Source organism: Pectinophora gossypiella, chromosome 6 (assembly GCF_024362695.1).
Source record: "Pectinophora gossypiella chromosome 6, ilPecGoss1.1, whole genome shotgun sequence".
NCBI lineage: Eukaryota > Metazoa > Arthropoda > Insecta > Lepidoptera > Gelechiidae > Pectinophora > Pectinophora gossypiella.
In genome coordinates this window covers 12,917,066-12,943,840 of record NC_065409.1, presented here as the reverse complement: position 1 = coordinate 12,943,840, position 26,775 = coordinate 12,917,066, and the positions used below count along the sequence as shown (strand labels likewise).

The 26,775-nt window shown below is 38.4% G+C and overlaps 2 protein-coding genes across 2 annotated transcripts; one reads left to right on the top strand and one right to left on the bottom strand.

The window, feature by feature from the left end:
* Nucleotides 1-4,597: 4,597 nt before the first annotated feature.
* Nucleotides 4,598-22,256, top strand: LOC126367776 (uncharacterized). Its single transcript, XM_050011504.1, has 9 exons — nt 4,598-4,888; nt 5,233-5,583; nt 7,877-8,087; nt 9,426-9,589; nt 18,414-18,562; nt 19,014-19,218; nt 20,609-20,806; nt 21,436-21,574; nt 21,728-22,256. The coding sequence occupies exons 1-9, from the start codon at nt 4,765-4,767 to the stop codon at nt 21,960-21,962; spliced, it is 1,776 nt and encodes a 591-aa protein (XP_049867461.1). The 5' UTR covers nt 4,598-4,764; the 3' UTR covers nt 21,963-22,256.
* A 12-nt stretch (nt 22,257-22,268) lies between these two features.
* On the bottom strand, nt 22,269-25,385 carry LOC126367658 (trypsin-like). Its single transcript, XM_050011286.1, has 6 exons — nt 25,328-25,385; nt 24,274-24,434; nt 23,435-23,586; nt 22,884-23,095; nt 22,494-22,633; nt 22,269-22,388 (listed from the first exon to the last, which is right to left on the bottom strand). Exons 1-6 carry the CDS (start codon nt 25,383-25,385, stop codon nt 22,269-22,271), a joined length of 843 nt encoding a protein of 280 aa, XP_049867243.1.
* Nucleotides 25,386-26,775: the final 1,390 nt, after the last annotated feature.

Sequence of the window (26,775 nt, the reverse complement as noted above, 5' to 3'; positions counted from 1 at the left end):
CTTGCAGTGTCAAGGTTAGAAAGTAATAAAGTAGAAAATCTCCACGCTTTTAGATGATGCCATTGTTAAAAAGTGACTTTCTCGGCTTAATAAAATGTTATTGCAGAGTCTGGTTTTTTTGGTATTTAGGTTTAACTTAAGTACATTTTTGAGATTTAAGAAATCTTGAAATAAGTGCATGAAATAAAAACACATTTCAGTTTTCGTGTTTCTGGTGTAAGTAATTTCTATATCTACATCATATTAATGTATGCAATTTTATTTCAGTGGTTTTCGAAGGTCGTGTCTTATTAGGAAGTGAGAGAATTGGCCTTTGATAGATAAGAATGAATAATGCCACACCGACCAGAGCGTGGCTCTTAAATTAGTAAACGTGAGGTTTTTTTTAAAAAAAATAATGTGAGGCATATTAAGTATGTGAAGAAATAATACCATTACAATAAATGTCAATCTTAACAGTTACTCCATGCGTTGTTTTATGACTGCAACTAAAACAAACATGTTCACGTTCCTCTGCTCAATGCTATTACAGATTACTTCTGAAATTTATTATTTTTTTAGGGTTCTTTACGTCGGTAAAAACGGATACTCATAACATAATTTTTTATCTGCCAATCTGTTTGTCAACACACTTTTTTCAGCGACTGTTATCAAGATGAGATTAAACTAAGCTCTCCCTTGGGGATATAAGATAATGTGTCGGTACAGCCATGAGCAATATCCTGTACACACTTTAGAACCCTGTCGCACTATCATATTTGACATTTAATGAGACATACGGTTTACTTTGTCAATAAAGTTAATGTGACATGGTTTCAAAGTGTATACATATTAGTACTAGTGACCGTACATATTTTTTGTAAAATTTAAGTTTGTTGTACTTAATTCCAATTCAAAGAATTTATTTAAGAAAATTGAATTAGCAATATGACTTATTCTACGTTAGTATCGTCAAATTATGCAAAAAGAGAAAATTACAAAATGTCACAAAAAAAATACATCTCAATAACACTAAATATCCTACTAACACGGCCATCCAATGGTTAGCAAAAGGACACTCAAGCTTACCCCGATCACCTGCAGGATGGTGTTGTTACTGCCGCGCACTCTTTCACCAGTGATGCAACTTTCTTACGCCACGTGAAAACCATCAGCGCGCGATTCTGCGATCATGCCGGACGCACTGAAGTATCGCGGCAGTCTCAACAACATCTTGAAGGAGCTGTTACATTACGAAGTCGGCAGCTTAGAGTCCTTGAGTCAGGTCTCGTCAATAAATTAGGCTCTAGTTTCAGCACGTATTGGTTTTTGCTTTGCGATATCGATGTATGTACTCATAACAAGGGGCATTGTAGGTCTTCTGCATATATCTGACCCTCAGGTTCCTCGTGTAAAAGAAAGCAAGACTGTGATCTTCAGATGTTCTGTCACTGGGCACATGCATCTACGAGCCAGCATATTGCTTCGGAACGCCAACGCTCTACGTTCCCGTTCGATGTCCCGGTTACCTCTCAAGACCTCTGATACAATATGCCATAGATATTTGAAGTGTTGAACTCTATGGAGGGGGGGGGGACCATACAGCCTTACTTAATGTAAGTATGGTAAACAATAAACGTTGGTATAACTAGCTGCTTGTAACGATATGGAGATGAATATTAATTTGGTAAAGTAACACAAACATGTTATGTGGTGCGGAACTCTCGGTGCGCGTATCCGACCCGTAATTGACCGGTTTTTTTTATTATAAACTGTAATTTTTGCACTGACCTTACGAAGTTAAGCGATGTTTGCTGGCTGCATATTTTGAAACCGTTTGACGACTGAAGCAGTAACAATGTGAGGCAACTTGCTCTTGCCTTAAACCTTGCCTGAAACAAAAACAAATTCGAAATTGGAATACGGTGTGTAAAACAGCCTGTTATATCGAGCGTACTAAATACTAAAGGTCCGTGCTCGCTACACCGTATCATACCAGGACCGTATCCGTCCCGGCACACGCATAAACTGCCTATATACGTCCCGGAGGGGGTGGAGCATACTCCACCACGCTGCTCCATTGCGGGTTGGTGGTGGTGTTTTTACGGCTAATAGCCGGGACCAACGGCTTAACGTGCCCTCCGAAGCACGGAATCATCTTACTTTTTCGGACAATCAGGTGATTCAAGCCTGAAAAGTCCTAACCAAACAAAGGACAGTCTCACAAAGTGATTTCGACAATGTCCCCATCGGGAATCGAACCCGGACCTCCAGATCATGAGCCTAACGCTCTAACCACTAGACCACGGAGGCTGTTAAAAGTAGCCCGGCACAAGCAAAAAAAACTTTTTTTGTATGAATTTCTATGGCGCAACTACCACTAGACCGTTCCATCACTGACTAACACCGTGGCATGCCATGCAGGAACCGGCGTTATTAACCCCAGCCCAGTTGGTAGAACGCTTGCTTCTCATTTTGAGGTCGCAGGTTCGAATCCAGCACAGGCCGAAACCTATGATTGTCAAATTTGTTTTCATGTGCTCAGTGGTGAAGGAAAACATCGTGAGGAAACCTACATTCCCGAGAAATGCATTTTTGGAGGTATGTGACCTAACCTGTACTGAGCTAGTTTTCTCTTCGCGGGTTGGAAGGTCAGACTGGCAGTCCCTGTGAAAAGTAAGCGGACCCTGTGAAAAACGGGATAATTCTGGGGAGATCATGGTTCGTAAAAAGTATCTTATTTGACTAGGTTGTCAAGAAGCGTAATAAATGATATTGTATAATAGAGCGATATCAGTTTGGTGCTAAATAGAAAAGAATAGAATGAAATATCTTTATTTATCAAAAAACATAAACATGTATACATTACTGGCGGACCCCGCACTAGGGTAACCATGTATCGCGGAGGTCCTGAATATTTGTTATTAGCAAATACTTTTAAATACATCGGCGGGCTAGCCTTTCATAGAAATAAAATTGCGGATAGACATATTTTTGAAATATTTTTATTTAAGTAGAGGAAACTGTAATCGACAGGGTCACATTTATGGAACATATCAGTTTTAGGCAGGCATAAATCTTAAACAACCCTTTATAAATTTTAGGTTTAGGAACGTTTGGCTATACTTGGCCAGACAAAATTAAGTTGACAGCACACATAGAACGGATAGCATACCAGCGAGATATCTGTTTGATTTGTCCGGGTTATTGTTTAATTCACTCATTAATTTTAAAAATAACCGTTTCAATTATCCGTCTCTTACTTAAAACCTAAAATTAGGAAGTGTATTTTCATAGTTTCATAGTAAGATGTCCCATTTTACAAGACTCCCAGAAATATCACATTCGCATTGAGAAATGCACCAGGTAGTGATCGGAACTGTACTGGTTGGGAGCAGGTTGCATTTGAGAAACGAAACCAGTTGTAAATGTTAAGCAAAGTCGACCTGCGAACTCGAGAATTCTATGAAAGTGAATCTTGTCATCGTGAAGCCAGCTGAGTTTGAGAAATAGATTGCTGTTATTTTTTTTTTTGCTAAAGTCAATAAGTACACCCGCTCCGCATCTAAGTTTTTTATAGCTGATTCCTAGTAGTGGTTTTCTGGGAGAAATTCCTTCAGAGCAATAAGGCCGCCCATTTGTACTGCTGCTGAATGTTTTAAAAATTTGTATGTTTTGTTTGTGTGCAATAAAGATTTATTTGAAGTATATTATGTAGAGGGTTTACACCAGGGTATCAGAGGCTTATCAGCACTTTCCTTGTCTCCCTTAGTCGATATATCGTCATCAACGACTGTGTCACTTCGACTGTGTCCAGGATTGATATATTTTTTTATTATTTAAACCATTTATTAGACCATATTGACTTAGAATTATTTTAACACTAACAACACAACACGACTTATACCCAATATTAAAAAAAAATAAAAAAGAAATTGTTTTTTTCACATTTAGATCTGTCTTTATTTAGTAATGAGAATTTCATAATTACACCATCATTATCAACAACACTTTGGCTGTCAATTTGATAATATTTTTTTTTGTAGCTGTCATAATTTTATATAATATTATTCGCCACATAGAGCAACACGGACCTCAGCTCCGCTTGAATTTGCCATATTCATTACCAACGTCATCTGCGGTGTATTTTAAATTTTATAAATAAAAATAAGTGAAAGTGCTACCAACAAATCGTGGTTTCATTCATCTGGTTTCTCCAACCACACACCAGCCCTTCAGAAGCTCTACATAGTGAAAAGTAATCAACGCGGGATGAACTAAAATAATTTCGCTTCACCGAGCTTTTTATTTGCATTATGTTAGGCCATAGATTAGTTTTAAAATTACACCAACTTATAAATTGACACTGACAGATTTCTTCATTACCATAGTTTACTATGAAGTTATATTTATTTATTTTTGTAAAACCCATTTAATTTTACTTACTTAAATTATTTTCACATTTTATAATGTCTCAATTCATCTTCACTTAAGAATATGTTTGTGAGTGGAATGCTATCTGCTTTTTACACCGACTTCAAGTGTGTTGGTCCGAATTCCGGTGAAACTTGTGAAGCCTCCGCATTCGGCAGTTTAACTCCGATCGTCGATGCGCGCGAGCACGTTTCGCGTTGCTTCAGAAATATCGTGAATCTCGTGCGTTTTAAACGAGATATAAATCTCGGGAATTAAATTATTTAAAAAGTGATTGTACCAGTTCCTATTTAGCATGAAACAGCCGTTAATTTAAGTTTGAAGAACTAAATACTTACTGTAAAAGTGAAAATGAAGTTAATAGTATGTTGTATGATTATCATCGCAAACATAAGTAACAATGGCAAAGCGTCTCTCGATAGCTTTTCGCCGGCCAGAACCAATATACTTCTAGAAGATACTACGAGAAATTCAGGTTAGTAGGTTTTAGTTTTAAAAAATTCGTTTATTGAAAACACTTTAGCGAAAGAGTGCCCTGGATGTATGAAAAGTACCTAATTACTTTCTGAGGTTTACGTACTTATTTTAAAAGCTCAAGACAGCTTTTGTTTTTTCCTAATGAGATTAGAGTCTGTTTCACAACTTGCTAAATAAAATGTACCAGATAAGATTTGCTGTTGATACAAAAGAAGAAGAGTGTTATTATTTTCCAGAATGTTCTAGATAGGCTATTAGATGCTCATCAGTGGTCGTGAATCAGACCCTTGATAATATTAGGTAGTTTATTTAGTCTTTTGTTAACTCCTTATAATTTTCCAGACCAATCATGCTACAGACCTTGCAAATTCAACGTGAAGCCACGGAGATGCCACTACCAGTTCAAGATAGAACCTTCGATCCTTGAAGACGGGAAACCAGCTCTTACTATCAACGGGATGACTCCCGGACCTCCCATTAATGTCTGCATGAATGACGTCATAGTTGTTGAAGTCCAGAACAAAGTGCCAGACCAGGATCTCGCTATACATTGGCATGGGGTGGAGCAGAAAGGAACGCCGTACATGGATGGGGTTCCCATGGTGACGCAGTGTCCTATAACTTACGGATCGACGTACAAGTATGCTTTCATAGCGACGTCGCCCGGAACTTTCTTCTACCATTCTGATTCAGGTATGTTTATCAACACATTAATAATATTATTAAAAGTTACTAAATAGCCAACGTACACCGTAATATTTGAGGTAGATCTATCCTAATCGCCACTACTCCCGGAGGTGAGAGTGGAGTAAAGTGAAGACGTAGGTGACACCTGATAGATGGGTTAGAGTGGTAGCGTAAGAATTTTTAGGAGTCACCTTCAGTGTGAGTTGAGCAGCAGTTGACGCCAAAAGAGTACTTCTTCTTAAACTTAATGTTAATATTTCTAATAGACAACCCATTTTATTTAGAATATTGTAAATAAACGGATTTGACTATGGCTTGGAGGTCTAATACTAAGGTTCCTATGTTCACATCGATATAGCATATTGAGTACACAAATATGGACTACACGCGGATTCAGTAACTTTTTTAGGTCTAGTTCAATACCTCGCAAATTCTCAATTAAGTATTTCTTCACGTTCCACTGGAACTTAAATAGCCACGTGTTTATTTGTCTACTTATAAAGGATGTCGAAAAACTTTACTAAGACATATTCATAGGTGCCTGGTGCTGTAATATGTTGGCTGACAGCCCTTAGCACCATTTGTAGCAAATCTGCTATAAGTCACGTCAAAAATTACTGTAATATGAGAAAGTATTAATGGGCGATGAACTGATCATCAGTCGCCATAAGGTTCAATCACAAATATTAGAAAGTCTGTTCTGAGGGTTCAATATATCCATGGTTGTTCTATATTTCCGCCACATGATTGCTCTTATTATTGCTATATAGGAGTTGGTTGACCCTGGTTGCACAAATGTTTAGACACTGTTCTACCTGTCAAGGTTGCAGACTTGCAGTTCTGATGGAACGTAATTGCGTTTACGCAAAATCTTAAACAGTTGTCAGCAACTTAAGAAATAATCCTCACGTACTAAATGTTGTAAGGGATATTTTGTCATCATCATTTAGATGCTTTGATGTGGTTGCATTTGAAATAGTTCGGTGTTCCATTTTCACCTTATAAATAGTAGTAGGGATGTAAGTTAGTATACTTCCACGTTTATTTCATCCTGTCTTCATGTTGTTTATCTATCTGTGCTTGATATCATCATCATCATCAGCCCATTAACGTCCCCACTGTTGGGGCACGGGCCTTCCCTATGGATGGATAGAGAGATCGGGCCTTAAACCATCACGCGGGCCCAGTGCGGATTGATGGTTATTAACGACTGCTAATGCAGCCGGGACCAACGGCTTAACGTGCCTTCCGAAGCACGGAGGAGCTCGAGATGAAAACTTTTTTTTTGTGATCACCAATCCCATGACCGGCCTTTGCGAAAGTTGCTTTACATCAACAATCGCAGACTGAGCGCGTTAACCGCTGCGCCACCGAGCTCCTCGTGCTTGATAATTATAATAGCAGAAAATTCTGTTATGATTAAACACATTGTCGTAGGTAGAGACTTTAACTTACATTCTAGGATCCTGACACACCAATTTCGCATCTTCCTCTCCCATCAAAGTTTAGTTTTACTGATGTAAGTATGTAGTCGTTACATGAGCCATGTCAGCGGTCAAAGGCGGCTCAATAATAACCCTGACACCAGGGTTGATGGGGTTGGTAATCCATCTCATAACCCACACGATAAGAAAAAGATCAATTTCTAGTCTTATTATTTAAATTTAGTGAGAAAAAATTTGTGTTATGATTAAAGTTTCTCTATTACTGATGATAGGCTACTGATTATAATCTTTCGAACAGTGCTAAGTTGTTTCGCAGCTCTTGACGTTTTTTGGAATCTTTTCTGGTGCGGAGGTTATGTCATGATGTTTTTCTTCATACATGAAACACGACAAGGCGTCCGTGTTACTTGGCTTCCTTTAACACGTAACACGAGGGGTTCCAAGTCGATGTGTCACGATTTTGCTAAAACCAGTTTCTTGTTGAGTGTACTGGCCAATAAAGTTAAAGACGTATGTAAACAAAGTATTTTACGTAACACTCAAATAGATTGTCTTGATTTTCTATGTATTTACTGAGTTTTTATATTAAATTAAGTATTTAATAGAGTCTTCATCATTTAAGTTTTGACACTCGTTCCTCAATGAGGAGTTCGATATGCTTGGTGGCATTCGACGATGAACGCGGGTGGCTCTTAATCTATAGAAGCCCGAAGTATGTCACCGGTAATTCCAAGATTTACCAAATGAAGTAAAAGTCTACTTATTTCGGATATTAACGGTAACACATCTCAGCAAATATATAATTCCAGCTATCTCGTTGTTCAAGGAGGTGATTAACCTTGGTAAATTTTCAGTTTCCCACCAAAGCGACGGCGTATACGGAGCTCTGATCGTCAACCAGCCTCAACCTTTAGAGCCTCATTCGTCGTTGTATGATTACGACAGAAGCAAGGAACACACTGTAATGGTAGCTGCGAAATTTCCTCAACTCCTCACTGCTAATTTGGAGGACCTGGGCAGGGTGCAGCCGAATGCTCTAGTTATAAATGGAGAAGACAATTTCAAGTAAGTATTTGAGTTGATTTTTTATTGAGATTTTTGAATTTTGCAATGTTGTTGATATCATGAAACATAGAATTTCCAAAACATAGAAGACCACGGGACCTTCGGATCGTGAGATCATTGTATAGATATTTCTTGATAAGGTACCTTTATATTAAACGTTAAATTGTTATTAGAACTCCATTAGATTACCCACTATCAGTTTTTGAAAATTAGCCAAGTGTTATTTAAGACCATTATTGCCAGACGTGAGCTTGACACAGTTGAAACCATTTAAGGGTTTAATGTATGAATTTCATGTAATTGTATATTTGAATTTTGAATTAATAAAATAAAATAAAAACCTAAAATTAGAAATGTCTTCAAAAACAGATACTTAGCTAGATAAGTTGCAATTAAAATAATCTAGTATTACGTGTAAAATTTACGTTTATTAGCGATTTCTCCAAGAGATATAATGATTAATAGGTTGTTAGCCATTATGAGAGTATATCAGCTGTTTAGAAAGGCAAGTGTATGATCATCTTTTTACTTTTACTTGACGTAAGTATGTGGTCAAAATATATATTTTTCAAATACAAATCTAAATATTTATTTCGTAAACTAGTCCATATTATGTTAGTAATAGAAAGCTTAACCTAGTATTAGTAACAGATTCGAAAGACGACAACATAAAAATAAGCTACATGAGACCTCCTCGAGTCACCGAAGCCGCGGGCAGCTATGTAACTGCGTGCCATCGCATTTTTCTCTGTATCTGTATCATTCCATGGTCTCAACCTGTGTTGGTCCGAATTCCGGTGAAACTTGTGAAGCCTCCGTATTCTTCAGTTTAACTCCGAAACTCCGTCTCTGCCTTCCCCAATCTGTATGATAAAATGTTCTGCTTTGTGTTATTGCAATGTTGGTAGATATGTATTTGAAGATAAGTGTGTTCTTATTATAATTGCGTATGGCAAAAAAAATATCCTGCGTGGATCATAATCTAACTTAAACTCCCTCAACCAAGTCTCTGCTGCATCCGCCTCACGATTCAGCTCGGCTATGCCACCTGGGAACAGGTGTGATCCGGGTGACCACATTCACAGTATGGCGACTCCTTTAAGCCCCATTTATGCAGGTCATGGTTCGACTTTCCGTGGTTGCTCCTACACCGGTTCAGTCGGGTCCAAATTTTTGTTTGATGTCAAAGTGTGTTCTTAATTTTAAATGACGAAAAAATATGGATATATTTTAATACGGAGTTATTCGCATAAATACTAGTCAATGTGATGCTCTAGTTTTTCAAGCGTAAGTGTTGTTGCAAACGGCTTATAGAAACCTGAATTTTGTTCTTTCCAGGTTGTTCATGATGCCAGGCTACTCGTACAGGTTGAGATTGATCAATGCTGTCGCTATTGAATGTCCTATCACCATTTCCATTGATAACCATGAGATGACCGTCATAGCCACAGACGGGAGAGCTGTGAAACCGACGTCTGCTAAAAAGGTGTTATTGTATCCAGGTATGTACAAAAATATAAAAAAAATAACACTGACGAAATGACTATCACTAAATAACATAATATAGTCAGAGGGGTAGTCAGAGGTACATCCATCGCAAGATGAACTAAGTACCCACACCTCACAGAGATCAAATTAATAAGATGTTTAATAAATTATCGCATTTTATCCCAGGAAATAACTTTCGAGATGCATATATGCAATATGACTGCTTCCATGCAAGACGGTTATAACGTTATAACTAGCGCTGTAATTATCTTATAATCGATCATAATATCATCTTCGGAAGACCTAACATAATTTCCTGAAAGGCAGAATCTAAATGAACATTATGTAACTCATTACAACTATATATACTCATGACTCGCTGCTTACTTTTTGGTTAATCTAGAGATGTAGTCGAGAAAAGGGGTCCACACAATACTACAACGTCTATTGTGTGGACCCGAGTTCCTTTTTACCCGACTTCGGCGAAGCAAAAATGAGGGTTATGTGTTTGACCGCTATGTATGTCTGTTCCAACCTAACTTCTAAACCACCTGTAAGAATTTAACGAATGAGGTGTCAGTAGAAGCGTCTTGATTGTCCAGTGGTTATAGGCTATGTGAAGTCACGCTAAGTTCGAAGTGGCGCCCTCTAGAGGACATTAAGGACGAAAAAAAAAAATTTTTCTAATGGTAGTGTGTTGGTATCAAATGAAAGGGCTTTATTTGCACATTTCGAGTATGTACGTATTACTAGCTTTTATTTGGGGGTTTTCTTGTATTTACTCGATAATTACGTTGAATTGTTAAAATGACTGCTCAGATATGTTCGGTAAGTATAGGTTTTATCTCTAAACCTCGCATAAATATCGGTAGCACGTTATCTCAATTTATAAGACCCTAAAATAATATAAATAAAATAAAAGTTTAAAAACGAAAACCCAACTATGGAAAAATAACGCTCTAAAAGGTATGAGACAAGGAAATAGGTATATTTCTCCTAAATTCTTCCGAATAGTGATGTTTAGAAGATAGTCGTGGTCGTATGCCAATCTGTCCTAAAAGTTTGCTTATCACGACATGAACATCGGTTGGATAACTTTAATAACGCCCTTTTAGAAAGGTGAAAATAACAGTGTATGGTATCACCTCTAGCATTAGATCAACCTGTTTCCATAGAGAAAGTATGGTGTAAGTAATTGTAAAGCCGATCGTCCATTGCGACACACGACCACGCTACACATTCGTATCACATTTACAGTTACGCCCTCAGTTCCCATTGGGTAGAGTAGAACCGTAGAACCATAAGTTGTTAAAAGACAATTTGCAGCCGGTACTGGCTAATGTAATCCTAAGATGGATGTTGTGGAAAATAAAACCATTCGGTTTGAGTTTTTGAGAATACTGTAATGTCAAAACGTAAAAACAAAGTAACATCCAAATTTAAATTTTTAAAAAAGAATAGAAAAACAAGTAAAAAGTAAAACCTAACAAAAAGGTTTCCTATCGGCGATAGATATTATTGAAAATATATCACAGATTACCAGCCTTTAATTCATTATTGTCACACTGTTTCTTGAAACAATTGATTCTTTTTATTATAATAATATTCTGGAGACCCGGGTTCGGTTCCCCATGTGGGCACTGTTTAAAATCACAATGTGAGACTTATTCTTTGTTTGGCTAGGCCGTTATAGGCACGTTAAGCCGTTGGTCCCGGTTACTACTACTGATGTTAGTGTGTAGTCGTTACATTAGCTAAGTCAGGGGCCTTTGGTGGGTCAGTAATAACCCTGACACCAGGGTTGATGAGGTTGGTATTCCACCTCACAACCCACACGATAAAAAGAAGAAGGATGTTTTTGGACAAACTTACTGTAATAAGAAGGTTTTTAATCCCAAAGAAGTGAGTCATCTTAACTGTTATGCAGAAAATATAGAAAGAAACACTTAATGATCTAGTGTGTATTTAGGTAACACGTGCGTGCGCAACAATGAGTGAGCGGCTTTATTGTCTATGCGATAGCTACTGCCATTAAACTTGATTGGACGATAAAAACACTTTCATTGTATTTTGTGGTGGTGAATGTAGAAATCTTTTAGAGGATATCCGGTAAAAAAAATCCGGTAAAAGACTTGTTTTTTCGGCTCATACTTGAATTGGAGTAGGGCGATAGACATAATCGTGAATATCAAGAAAAAAGCCTATTTTTATAAGCTTTTATCTATTTTTTAAAATGATTTTGTCCCTATCTATTCCGGAAGAGACTTGTGAGACGTGTGCCGTGTTTATCAAAACTTACAAGTCTACACGTTCACAAGCTACAACTTAGAAGTACGTGTAAATTACGTTTATCAAAAAATACAGGGATTAAATAAATATACTTGTGAAATAATAATAATGACACTTGTAACATGTAATTTACATGTCTAGTTTTGTTTCGCGGCGAGGGTGTGCTACCGCTAAAGGATCCACGATCACTAGTCACTCTATCATCATGTGGCTAGCGGGGTACTATGCTCAGATCGGTACCCTGTACACATCCTTTGGCGGCAGCACCCCCTCGCCGCCAAATTTTGATAAACACACACTTGTGATAATGAATATTTTTACAAGAAAATTTCTTGTAATACAGGGCTTGTAAGTTTTGATAAATAGGGCACTGGTGACCGGGTGAGCGTCGTCGGCGCTCCCCGTTTATTCGGCCAAGTAGTTAATGCCATAAATTAACAAATAAGATACCTATTAATATTATACCTACGTAGTAGTCGTCAGTGTACCACTGCAGGGCAAATGCATCTCTTTCTGTTCTCCTTGCCGATCTTTTCTTAACCAATAAGTAACTAATTAATAAATCGCCTCGGTAAGCAAGCAGGTAAAAAAGTACTTACAATTACAACCAATGGCAAGTTTCGTTTTCGCTGGTACCTACTCGCGTAGTGAGAGGAGAAAGGTGTAATAATTTCTTTGAAGGCCAATTCTCACGTCGGTTTACGCATAAACATATTTTTCTACATTGCCTGATTAAATAGGTAATCCATACTTGTATTATAAATGCGGAAGTCTGTGGTAAATGATAGGAAGGTGACGGATGGTTTTCATTTACAACCATGATTAACGATAATTAATTTGGGAGAAAGTGCTATTTTTAAAGTAGGTAGGCACTTACCTACCTAAAAGATTTAAAAGACAAGAAAGGTTAAGTAAATAATGAGTCTTCTTATGTTATTTGTGACGCCAAATTAATCTGATTGTTGTCATTTATTATCCCTTCCAGATTTATTCTATTGGCTTTTATCCTTTTCTTGTAACTGATATCAAAATGTTTATCGAATCGATGCATATGTAATTTTTATTCTTCTGTTTAGTTTATATAGGTTTTTAGTCTGTCTTTATAAGATGTTCAAAGTCCTAATTAGGACTGGTTAGTGTTAAATATATAACTGAAGCGATTGGATGAATCTCGAGTGATAAACCACTATGCTAATGAACGACACAGCACTGTCTTTGTTTTTGACAGATTTAACTTGTACTGTACAGCGAAGTTATTATGAAACTTAATCTATATTGAAATACTGAATCAATCGTTCTTTTTAATATTAGTAATAAAAGTCGCTTTAGTAGGTTTTGCTACCGTCAAGTTACTGATTAGTTACTAACATTCATCATCATCAGCCGTATGACGCCCACTGCTGGGCATAGGCCTCCCCCAAGGATCTCCACGACGATCGGTCCTGCGCTGCCCGCATCCAGCGGCTTCCCGCGACCTTCACCAGATCGTCGGTCCACCTTGTAGCGGGCCTACCCACTGAGCGTCGTCCGACACGTGGTCGCCACTCCAGAACCTTTCCGCCCCATCGGCCATCGGTTCTCCTCGCTATGTGTCCTGCCCACTGCCACTTCAGCTTTGCAATTCTCCGAGCTATGTCGGTGACTTTAGTTCTCCTGCGGATCTCCTCATTTCTGATTCGATCCAGCAGGGAAATACCGAGCATAGCTCTCTCCATTGCCCGCTGAGCGACACCAAGCCTCCTCACGAGACCCATAGTAAGCGGCCACGTCTCACTGCCGTAGGTCATCACTGGCAACACGCACTGGTCAAAGACTTTCGTCTTGAGACACTGAGGTATTCTGGACGAGAAGATATTCCGCAGCTTCCCGAACGCTGCCCATCCGAGTTGGATCCGACGAGAGATCTCTTTCTCGAAGTTGGACTTACCTAACTGGATTATTTGTCCTAGGTAAATGTACTGGTCTACAACTTCGAGTGTAACGTTCCCAACCTGAACTGGAGTGGGTGCGACATGGTCGTTGGACATAATTTTTGTCTTTGCCATGTTCATGCTAAGACCCACTCGTTGGGATGCGTTACTGAGATGCTCGAGCATGGTGTTCAGGTCTTCCAGGGTCTCAGCCATTAGGACTATATCATCGGCAAATCGAAGGTGCGTCAGGTACTCGCCGTTGATGTTGATGCCAAATCCTTTCCAGTCCAGAAGCTTAAAAATATCCTCCAATGCAGCAGTGAACAGTTTCGGAGAGATGACATCTCCCTGTCTCACTCCTCGCTGCAGTTGGATCGGATTAGAGCTCTGGTTCTGTACTCGAACTGACATAGTGGCATTTTGGTAGAGGTCCCTTAGCACTTCGATGTACCTATGGTCCACTTGGCACCTCTGAAGAGACTGCAACACAGCCCAGGTCTCGATCGAATCAAAGGCTTTCTCATAGTCCACAAACGCCAAGCAAAGTGGCAAATTATACTCTTCGGTCTTCTGTATAACCTGCCGCAGCGTATGGATGTGGTCTATGGTGCTAAAGCCTTTTCGGAAACCGGCTTGTTCGGGAGGCTGGAAGTCGTCAAACCTGCAAGCGAGACGATTCGTAATGACCCTCGAAAACAACTTGTAGACATGGCTCAGAAGCGAGATAGGTCTGTAGTTCTTCAGTAGGGCTTTATCCCCTTTCTTGAAGAACAAGATCACCTCGCTTCCGCTCCATGCCCTCGGCGTTTTGCCCTGAAATATGACGGAATTGAAGAGCCTCTGGAGGACTTTAAGTATTGGCGTTCCGCCCGCTCTCAGAAGTTCTGCTGTGATTCCGTCATCTCCTGCCGCTTTGTTGTTTTTGAGTTGTTTGAGGGCCATCCTAATCTCGTACAGGCTGACGTCCGGGATATCTTCAGTGTAGTGTCGGGTAAGCTTGGCTCGAGGGTCTCGAGCCATGCTTTCGCCTGATGTTTTCGTGGAATATAGCTGTCTATAGAAACTCTCAATCTCTCTCAGGATTTCGGGAGTCGACGAAATGATTCTGCCGTCCTCAGTTTTCAGTCTCGCTAGTTGACTTTGCCCAATAGACAGATCTTTTGCGAACACCTTGGAGCCCTTGTTCCGCTCAATAGCCTCTTTAATACGTTTAGTATTAAATTGGCGAAGGTCGCTCGTCAAAGACTTCGAGATCTGTCTATTAAGTTGTCTATAACGTACGACATCCGCTGAGTCCTGCAGCCTCATTTCGTGTCTCTTATCCATGAGTTCGAGTGTGTGTGCGGAGAGTTTCTGCGTTTTGGTACGGCGGGTTCTAAAGTGTTTAGAACCTACCGTACGGACAGCATCCACCATCAGGTCGTTTATATCGTCCACGTCTGCGCAGTTCTCAAGGTACTCGAAGCGGTTTTGAAGCTCGAGCTGAAAGCGCTCGGGGTTTTGGATCTGGGCTGGCGCCGGTCGGAGCGTGGATTTTATCAGTCGCGATCTTTCTAGCTTGATATTGATATTCAATGTGCCTCTTACCATGCGGTGATCGCTTCCCGTCTTAACGGCATTGATCACAGAGACATCATTGAATATGTGCTTTTTCGTCGACATGATAAAATCGATCTCATTTTTATACCTGCCATTGGGACTTATCCAGGTCCATTTGCGGGTCGCGGGCTTCCTGAAGAAGGAGTTCATCATATAGAGGTTCTCCTTCTCCATAAAGTCCGCAAGCATCCCGCCTCTGGTGTTCCGGACCCCAAATCCAAATTGCCCCACTCTCAGCTCGTTACCGCAACGTTTCCCCAACTGTGCATTAAAGTCCCCCATCACAATCGTGTAGTGGCTTTTATGGCTATGCATGGCTTTAGAAATCTCCTCATACATAGTCTCCACTTCGTCATCATGGTGTCCCGAGGTCGGAGCGTATACCTGGATGACAGTCAGCGAATATCGCGATGATATTCTGAGTACCAGGTACGCTACCCTGCTCGAAACACTACCGATGGTCAACACGTTGTTGACTAGGGACTTGTGGACGATAAACCCGACACCACCCATGGACAGTTGTTCGCCCTCCCGGAAGTACAGCAAGTTACCGGAGCCCAGAGTTATCGTGTCCTCGCCCTTTCTTCGGACTTCAGACAACCCGATGACATCCCAGTGTAACCTGCTGATAGATTCTTCCAACTCGGTAAGCTTCTCGTCGGTCCTCAGTGTGCACGTGTTGTATGTTGCCAGGTACAGTCGTCGTTGGTGGTAGCCGAATCCAGCCCGGAGATTCTTCGCACCCCCTGCCCCGCCGTTACCGTAACCGCTACCGTAGCCATGGACAACGGGGCTGCCGGGGACTGGGGGCCGTTTTTTATGTGTTGAGGTCATATTGGGGGGGGTTTGGACCATAAGCCCACCGCGCTGGTCCAGTGCGTGTTGGTGGGTCGCCAGAGCCTCTTTCGTTGAATAGCAGGATGTACCGCGTGCAGGCGAGGTTGGCTTGGGCTCCGAAAGGTGTCGTTTGGAGCCCCTTACATCCCAACTATGGTTAAAATTCTTTTAATTGGTTATTCTATACATGAAACCTAAGCTTATAATATTTTCAATGTGCAAATTAAATGAAACCGTACTGTCCATGTTGATACCCAAGTTACCCTCTTCATTTGACTGTCATCAAGGTAGGTACTAGTAATTTAATAGAAAGGGAGAAATTTTACGAGTATAATTATGTAATAACGTAGCACTTATCAGCATTCAGGAAGACTTTGATTGAACATAATGTAAAAAATATGTGGAACACACGACAATTTTAGGCGGAAATCGTAAACAATCCTTTCAATTTTTTTCACGTTTAGGTATAGATCACGTGACGTATGTTATACCTAATAACATGAGATAATAAAATTAATTTGATAGCACGCGTCGATTGCGTCTTACACTAGCAAGATACCTGTTCGATTCATCCGGGATATTAATGAATCCATTCATTTAAGTTCTTTTAAATTAACAGCAGCCAATTATCAGTTTCTTTCCTATTCAGTGGATAAAAAACACTTAACTAGTATAACTTAAACTAAAAATAAAATTAGGAGGTGTCTGTTGGAATCAGTACCAGTGTGTACCTACTAAAGTAAATATAAAATGAATAGTGAATTAGTGACAGATAACCAAAGGTCAACGACAAGACAGTTTTCAACCGATACGCGGCGCGAGCGCACGTCGCCACGATTTGCTCAGTTTGTGACCATTTATCAGTGTGTTTTAGAATAGGTTTTGATTACGATTTTTTGTAAATCAGTAATACAATGGAGTGGTGTACTACGGAATCGGGTAAGTGACATTACTTCTGATATACTATATCATTTGATTTTATGATCGCCGTATCAGTTGTTTGTCTTTTTTGTAAATCGCAAAAGTAAGTTGGAACTTTTTGTAAATTAAAACACTTTACTAACATTAAAATCAAATATTAAAAGTCAAAGTCATTATCAGGCGAGCAATGTATATAACAGTAAGTATTTGTTATTGTTACGCATGTAAGTACTTACGTAAATCGTAGCGTGAACGCAAATGGATATAGAATGTCCGTCGCGGAGTTTAAGGTCAGAGAACCGGTTTGCATTAGTTTGTTTTCATTTCACTTTCTATGAGGTTCTAGTTTTTTTATTTACTTTTCTTTTTACGCTCTTAACTGATTAGGGCAAATGACTATATAAACATTTACGACTATGTTAAGTTGTATAATTTATACTACACAATTTTGGTATTGCCGGCGTAAAAAAGAATATAGTGTGACCTACACAGTACAGTAAGTTAAATAAACCGGTGAACGGACGACATTTTATGTTTTCACTTTGTATTATTTACTGGTTGTTTTTAAATATCCGGGACCTATGAAACTTGTACAATTATTAAAGGTTACAGGGTCGGTCACCTTTAATAGCATAAGTACGTATATGACATTATTCATTATCATTGGCCACAACGTCATGTTGCGTAGCTGTCACGTTTAGCCGTTGGATCTCTTGTGACTTATTAAACCAATAGCAGCACGGCATCTTTTACCACATTTCACAAAAATAAAACGTGAGTCGGGGGAGGAACAGTGGTGTGAAAGCGAAGCCTTTTTTGCTTCAACTTGACCAGCCAGGCTTCGTCATGTTTTGACACTCCAGCAGACAAATCGAGGCGCCACTCTGGTCTCATATAAGCGCGAGTCTCCCGACTGCTAGTGTGTATTCCAAAACTTTATCCTCTGCTTTTGCGGTTAAAAGCAAATATGTAGGTTGTGTTTGCTGCACACTTTTGCGTGATTTTTTGTGTAAAACCGCAAAAAAAAAAACCGCGGTCGTTCTACTTGTCCCGCTTTTCCGGTTATGAGTGCATTGACTTTTAGTATGTACAATACAAAGCACTACAACGACTAAACTCGTTTAATTTTTTTAACCATTTTTGACATTTTAAGGGTATTCCCTGATACACCATGGTAACTTTTTACGGGCATTTACGGGATGTTAGATTAACAAATGTATATATTTATAATTTTAATGCAATATTAACTTCCAATTATTTCTGATTTATTATTCACCAGGAGAACGTATGGACGTGGTGGTGCGCGCTGCGGAAGAGAGCGGGGGCTACTGGGTGCGCGCGCAGGGGAGCGCCGCGTGCGCAGGTGTCAGCGCTGCCGCCATGTTCCTCTACTCTGGCTTCAACTACACTGCCATGTTGGATGGACAGGTAGTACAGTGATTATTATTGTTCACTTTTAACACTGATTTGATATATAACCGTTTTGATTTGATGCCATGGGACGGTTTAAACAGTTTAAAATCCCTCTTTATGGAAGATTTTGTCGTTTTAACCGAAACAAAAATCACACGGATAAAAATAGCGAAATCGTGAAAACATTGCATCTAACTTCAGCATTGGAACATATTATGTTACAAAATGTAGTAGCATATTTTGACAAGTAGTTAAATCTAAGCAAGATTCTTTTAAATTAGATGTAAAATAAGAAGGTGCCATGAACGGGATTTACTTATTTAGCATAGGTACAGCATTTGTATTGTACATTTGTGTTGTCACTCGCATGAGCTGATAGCCAATAAATTACTGGAGACAAGACAAGAAAAAGACGGCGTTTGTATCTAAGACAAATAAGGCAATAATTTCCTTTTTGGCATTTCAGAAACATTCAGATCTTCCAACAGACAATGCAGCAGCTGTATCTGGTCAAACCCTGAAGTCATTACAAGATGTAACCCACGTCCCTGAAGTGAAGTCTGTCTATTTGGGCATTGATAAGAATATCATCCAGATTAAGGACAGTGACAACGATTTCCGGTACATCAGTGACGCTCTGCCTACAAAGCCTTTCTTCCCGGCTTCTTTGTGTGAGTAATTCTTAAGTGTTACCATAGAATAAATTTCCATAGAAAAAAATCGTATCGGGCACCCAGCTAGATTTACCTCACCCCCTTTGCACTGGGTCTTTAAGTAGGTTTGGCCGTAAGTCGGTAAAAAGTACCGGGAAATGTGTACCCATCAAGGTCCACATGATACCAGCATCGAGGTTCACGCCGCGACTTATGCTGAGGCCCTTTTACCTCAGGACGTCCAGCACCACCTTATGATCATTTCGATCATCCGTTTTGCTTTCTTGTAATTGTTTCGTGAAAATTTGAAATGTGTGTGGTGTCCTTTTATAATAAACTATTTCTATCATATTCTATTTAAATGCGCGAGGACGATCTATCTCGCTTGCACTTATGTGGTAAGGCGGCACACGAGTTTGTGGTGTTACACCACTATAGAGGCAAGGTATCTACAATTTTTCGCCTTTAATTGCCTTATAGTTAGCAGTTTTGTTAGTGAAGCATGAACATAATCATCAAAGGTTTCATTTATTCAAAATCTTAACAGTAAAGACATTAAGGACGTCGAAATCGTGGCACTTCCACCCATTGATGTTTTTCCCGCATTGGTTATAAACGGTATTTTTAGTGTTGTGTAGTAGTAGTCTCAGGCATGCGATATTATGGCAAATTTATCCCAGTATGTAGGCATAGGCGTTCCTCTTCCGACTCTACCACGTACTTACACATTTCACGAAATAAATTACAATGCTACATAACATGTAATGCCTGTAGTTTTTACGTACCTTCTTCATTATGCTTGTGGCTCTTTATTGTCGACATTACAAATGAATGGATGGTTACAACTTTACAAAAGCAAGAAATTGTTGTCGAATGTAGAGTCACGACACGTACAACTCATTGATAATAATGACTTTGCAAAGCGTGGTCATGTTTTTGTTCCTCATTTTCGGTTATATAATCCGTTGTTAGTCCAGTATCGTCTATGGGTATAGACTGTAAAACATTAGCACAGTTAACATCTACTTTTAGTCGAATAATGACAATAACATTGTGACACTTTCTAGTTGTTACATTTTTGTTGACTTTAGCAGCAGATTTTAGATGAGCACTGGGAAAGCTAAAAAATCCAAAGTTACAGACTGATAAACTTGCAAAAATAATAAGTGCGATTACAAGTCTTGCTAATCAAATCCAACAATTACATCGATTGTATCTAAACAAATAGAGTTCAGAGAAAAATGAATTAAAATACATTGATTGCTGGCAATAGAGTGTGGAGTGTGGGTTTCTCACTACTCCACAAATGTTTGCTAAATAAAAACTAAAATTGTTTTTTAATTTAACCATAATTTTCTTTGCTTATTTCATTTCTCTTAATATATAATATACTATTTACTTCTTACAGCTCTTCGTGACTCTGGCGTCGTTCAAATCAACAACAAGAGTTTTCTCTACCCGAGTGCTCCTATTCTGCTGAAGCCCAAAGACAAACGGGAGCCTTCATGCTTGGTTGGAGAGGAGCAACTAGTAAACGATCTTCAGTGCTTGCAAGTGTTGAACGCACAGGAGGGAGAACTCATTGAACTTGCATTGGTTAATGAAGGTGAGATTATATGTGTATTGGGAAGCATTGTAAAATTTGTCAAGATACCTACATTACATCCTCGAGCTTGAAGTTGATTTTTTCAAAGCATTTTTTATTTTATTTTATTTATTTAGGTACACATACAGCAATACATATTAAACTTTTACAGACAACATTATAAATAGAAAGAAATACTTGGTATATATGCTTGCCAATTACATGCATGCCAAGTACACAGCATTCACCGTAAATGAAAACAAACAAACTATATCAATACTAAACTATATAAATTATAAACTATATATATATATATATTAACACATTTTTTAACAGAATATTAATGTAAGTACTATTTAACGCTTATAGCGACAACCAAAGTGATTTAGCACTTTACTTTTGTAGCATCGAGGGGAATCATTAAAAATATCGATGTTTGGCAATTTGTCATTAACTTCGTTGAACGTCGCACACATCCTGGCAATAGGATAGTGTAGGCCCAGCAAGCATTTGTATGAATATTGTTTATGATGTACTAAAACATGAAATTATAAGGTATCCTTCATTTATGTATGATACCTGATGTAATGGCACGCGATGGCACGTTGTTTGAATCTTTTAGATATTTAGTTGGTGTTTTTTATTTCCAGGTTTTGGTAGCAATGAGTCATACACTTTCCACATTCACGGCTATGGAATGCAAGTAATAGCTACGGGTAAAAACACTGATGATGCGCCTTTATCCAAAGTAAAATTCCAGTCACTTGATAAAGAAGGAAAGATCATCAGGTATGTTTCCTAGTCACTATGCTGTCAATGAGTTTGAGTAATTTAATAATAAACGTATTGATTTCGACTGAAGCAATTATTAATATTTGAATGCAGACGACGCACTTTGCAAAATCTATTCTGTCAATTAAACATACCAATATTTACTTCCAGGAACCTCCAAAATCCACCGACCAAAGACACGATAACAGTTCCAAACAAAGGCTATGCAGTTGTTCGGATACGACCAGACCATGGAGGTAGTTGGCTTTTGGAGTGTAGAGCTTGTGGTCTTTCCTCCCTGCCCACTGCGATAGTCATCAGAGTTCCACAGTCCATCCCCAGAGCAGTCATCGACTCATTGCCCAAATGTGGGAGCTATAAACCCCCAGATGTACTCCTCAACTGAATATTACCAGACTGAATAGGCTAAGTATTGTTACATAGATGGAATAACCGATTCTCAAATAGTTAGGTACATGAGCTGTACAATTGTAAAATAAGGTAGCTTTGTTGATCAGTGTAAAATGTAAGAGTATTTATACGCTTTCATAATATTTAGAGACGTAACTGGTATTTTTGAATATTGTGTGAAAATTGAGTAAAGTGTGAAAAGTGTTCGCGGTATCAACGAAGTCAACAAATATGATTGTGATTTATTAATTTATCTTTACTTATTTAATAATAAAATGCTAAAGTTAGATTGTCTTATCATTTACGTATTAATGTGTTGATTGATGAAGTCCAAGTAATTTGAAACTTTGGTGTAAACTGTAGGAGCTCCTTTCTGTCCGCAAGGAGATACTCCCCAAGACACTACTCCAAGTAGCACAGGTATTTTATCATCATCTTTGATTTCATTGGGATTATAGTCTCCATAGTCAATAGTCTCGTTATTTTCTTGTACCGGGTCGTTGGCATAGAATTTCTGGCTGTTGACAAACTGTATGAGAGGTCCACCGGAGTCGCCATTGCATCCTGCTATTCCCCCCGACAGTGGGCCAGTGCAAATGTTTGCTTTATTATTCAGTGGATTCTTTTCATAGGGTTCTCTCAACTTTTCTACTGCTTGGTAGCATTCTGTAATAAATATTGGATGATTAGTGAGCATACAATATCATTTCTGAAGTGTTTTTCTGTGCAAAATTGTATTCAGAGTTAGGTCCTTCTATTCCTTTTGGAACGAATGAATAAATTGACTGAAAACGTTAGTTTTGTCAGTGTAACTCTATTCTGTGGTGTTCACTGTACTTTTGAATAGGTAAAAATAAAGAGAAATTACGCTTTTCAGCAACATCAAGCCTTCAACTTTTATTAACATTATACTCACCATCATAAGGGATATAGGTAACATTAACTTCTTGGAGATTCTCTGGTAGACTTGGGAAGAAGAAGGTTGTCTTCAGAACTCCCCACCCTGTCAAGGCTAAGTTGTCAGGTTTGACCTTGAAGTTCACAGGTAGGTTCACAGGCTGAACTTCCTTTGTCATTTGAAAAGGCATACTAGTTTTCAGCATAGCTATGTCGTTTGGTCCAATGCCACTGAAATTGTTATTAATAATATCTATTCTTATTTGCAAGCCACAGTAAGACGTTAGGGTAAGGTCACTCACTTGGCTTTCTTGCATTTTTTGTTAAATATTTTACTTAATCTTATACTGGCAGGGCCTCTGCACATATTATCAACATTGTATGGGTATTATTAATGCATTTGTCAATATACAGTACGCATTTGAGTATTGAGTAAGTTCAGTATGGGTAAATTTTATAAAAGGTATTTGAGCGAATCGTCTCAATCGTCTTTGAAATTTTTGTCATATTGTATTGCAAGAAGTAAATTAAAAACTTGGCAAACATATGTTTCTTATACTTTATACTCACCCATCGTAAAGCGGGTGTGCTATTCGCTGGGACACAGTCAAGACCTGAGCTGCAGGACCGAATTTATCCACATTATGAGCACCGGCTACCACGTCCATCGGCAGCCATCTGATGATGAATGACTCCTTGATGCAATGGCCGGCTGTCAGGACCTAGTGGAATGAAATTTTGTTTTAAGGTGTTCTGATCCCTAATTAAAGAGCCACGCTTTTGTCGGTGTAGCATCCTCTATGTTTTAAAGTGTGTACTTAATGCATGATTAGGTGTAATTTTAGGTGTAATAATAGCACGTTGTTCAAGAGAAGAAAGTGACCGATTACCAAAGGTCAAAGGGTGTAAGTATTTTAATCACGAGTTGGGAATTGTAATTTCTTCCGAGTGCCACATAGTTCTTTTATAAAAATGAGTGTATTAAATGAGTAAATAAATCATAAATTTCAGTGATTAATTATAGAATTTAAAAAAGTTTGTAACGTATGTATGTGTGGGCTCATGTCAATGAACTTTATTGAGATCACAATCAATGTTAATATATTTACAATAAATTACTTCAGTATTTCCTGTTCACTCATCGCAATCAGTTGTTTTATTCCAAACTCCACAGCTAGCAATTATCGATACCCTTCACACATACATTCGTAGTTACTTATACTTAGTAGGTATACCTACCTATATATGTATCTAGTGTTGGTAATGTCTTGAATAATTATTGGAAATGCAACATTGGATATGAACCTGCGGCAAATATCACGGCAAAACTCATTTTAAACACTTGAGATACATTTATTAGTAAAAAAGCCAAGCGCCTACCTAAATTTTCATAGCAGAACTCCACTCACCCAGTTTTGGTTGAGAAGAGTGCCTCCGCAAAAATGCGCGCGCACCCACAGAAACCTCAGTTGGAGGGAGACAGCGTAAGGATGGCTGTGGGGAGCTGCTTCATGACCGCCAACAATCCTGCCTTCAGGCACGGCTGGCACTACCCAGTGATTTGTTAACGCTAGAAGAGAGGGATGAATTAGGAGAACTGTTTTGGCATTCAATCAATCAATCAATCAATCATTTATTTACAGGAACAGGAAATGAACAGGAATTCGGCGTTCTTAAGAGTTCCGGGTGAGAGCTCTCGGCGCTCCCCATTTGTTTGGCCAAGTAGTTAATGCCATCTGCGGCAAATCTTCAATAAGTCACTTCAAAAAAAAAATAAGACGTCTTAAGAATGCATTGTTTTAAGTTTACGCGGTTATTATCATAATTAAAACACATAATAACGGGTAAACAAGCGGCAAAGAAAGAGGGTAGACAGATATGTCTGCCCGTAGAAAATTATGGATCTACCTACTCCACTCCAATCTCATCAGTCATCCCGTGATCATGGCACTTGCAACAGTGTCGAAATATCGGGAGTCTCATATCCCCATTTAAACGCGGTAAGAACCCGTCATTATGTGTTTTAATTATGTCTTAAGAATGGTTTCAAATCAAATCAAAATCAAATCAAATATACTTTATTGCACACAACATACAAAACAAATTAACACAGATGATGAAAGATACAGGATGGAGGATGGTTTCCTGTTTGAATCTTCTGATGCTAGACTTTTTTTAGATTGTTGTGTCCTAAAGAGATGTTTTTACATGCTCACACAACAACTCGATGATATCCTGATGATAGTGTCACTAATACCAAAAATCCAAATTCAAAACCAAAATCCAAGTTGTGGGACACTGGCATGATGTAAATACTCTGAGAGTAAAGTTTTTGTATCTTTTGTGAATGTCACAGCAGAAACAATGATTGATTGATTAGTAACGCAATCATTATCACTAAAAATTCTAAAGTCCTTGGTTTCCTATCCCATAGAGACTTATAATACTGAACAAAAAACATACCTGCAAAGATCAGCGTACATTTAGCGAGAATCAGAATAAGGGTCACGCAGATGTTCATGATGTCTAACAATGTGGGAATGAGATGCAGACTCACGTGTATTTATCATCTGTGCTGGAATTTAGGATGTTTTTTTATGTTTGTCCAGAGGTGTTGCAACTTTGCCTAAAGCCGTAGTAAGGATTTGTTTACTGTTAAGTTTTCGTTAATGAAAAAATACACTGCTGTATTTATTATTCAGGTACCTACTCAAATTGTAATAAGTACTTTATTTTCATATGAAAAATATATAGAAATGATAATTATGACATCAGTTGAGAACGTCGTGTCTTATAAGGAGGTGAAGGAATTGGCCTTTGATAGACAAGAATGGAGAATGCTACACCGACAAGAGCGTGGCTCTTAAATTAGCGATGATGATGATGATGGTGATGATGACATTAATTAATCATAACTTGGATTAAAGGCAGGAGGGTATCGTAAACCCGGCAGTTTACGGAGAAAGATAAAAATAATGGAAATTCTTTACGATTCATTGAAGTGCATTCTTGAATGATGAAACTTAAGTCCTTGATAATTTTATACGTATATTTATAGTATGCGTTATGAATGAAACTTATGAAACTGTTCACAACCTCTGGTTTCTCCTTTTACATGGATGCATAGACTGTCACGAGATATGCGGGTCTAATTATGCCAAATATTGGAATATTGGATTAGGCCAAAACAAATGTGTAAAATTATGCTACATAGATAACACTCGACAAATTACTTCTAGGATTCATTTGTGAATGTATTGTGAAATATCTACTACCTACGTTAGTAGCCAAAGGGGAAATATCGATATTGGGACGTGTTTGGATCGTAAAAGGATAATATGGATTTTGGGATTAAGGAATATTGGTTTCAATCATGGAAAAAAAGTAGTCAAAATATCTACAAAACAATATTTTATTTCAAAATGACTATGTTCGCTGTATAATAATATGGTACACAGTTCGATTTTAAATTTGAAGAATAATAGTTTTAGTCCATGAGCGAGTTCTGCGCAAAAAGTAGAAACAGAAATAAGAGTGAAAATAAAACTAAGTATAGGTACAGTAAAAGCGACAACGTAAGATTATAATCTAAGTAAGGAAACAGTACAGGAAGAAGAAGAATAAAATAAATTTATTGCCAGTAACAAATGGAATGTAATGGAAATAAGCTTCGAAGAATAGATTTAACGCAGTTTACACTCATGGCTATTGGAATAAAGAAAAGAAGAACGGAGATAAAATCGCTCCTTGTGGCAGACCTATCACAGGAGTATATTTTTATACAAAATGCTACCCTGTGTCGATATTGCTAAGTTTGCTAGTAATTTGTTTTCATATAAGCTAAGTTGATCATAATCTTGAATAGTTTCCAGATTAATACGATCTTGAATTTATAACTAAAGGTCGGAAAT

Coding starts and splice junctions, on each gene's coding strand:
- LOC126367776 (XM_050011504.1), top strand. CDS start 4,765: ATGAAGTTAATAGTATGTTGTATGATTATCATCGCAAACATAAGTAAC. Junction 8,088..9,425: donor AATGGAGAAGACAATTTCAA/GTAAGTATTTGA, acceptor TGTTCTTTCCAG/GTTGTTCATGATGCCAGGCT. Junction 21,575..21,727: donor AAAGAAGGAAAGATCATCAG/GTATGTTTCCTA, acceptor ATTTACTTCCAG/GAACCTCCAAAATCCACCGA.
- LOC126367658 (XM_050011286.1), bottom strand. CDS start 25,385: ATGAACATCTGCGTGACCCTTATTCTGATTCTCGCTAAATGTACGCTG. Junction 23,096..23,434: donor GCACACCCGCTTTACGATGG/GTGAGTATAAAG, acceptor TAACAATTTCAG/TGGCATTGGACCAAACGACA. Junction 22,634..22,883: donor TACCTATATCCCTTATGATG/GTGAGTATAATG, acceptor TATTTATTACAG/AATGCTACCAAGCAGTAGAA.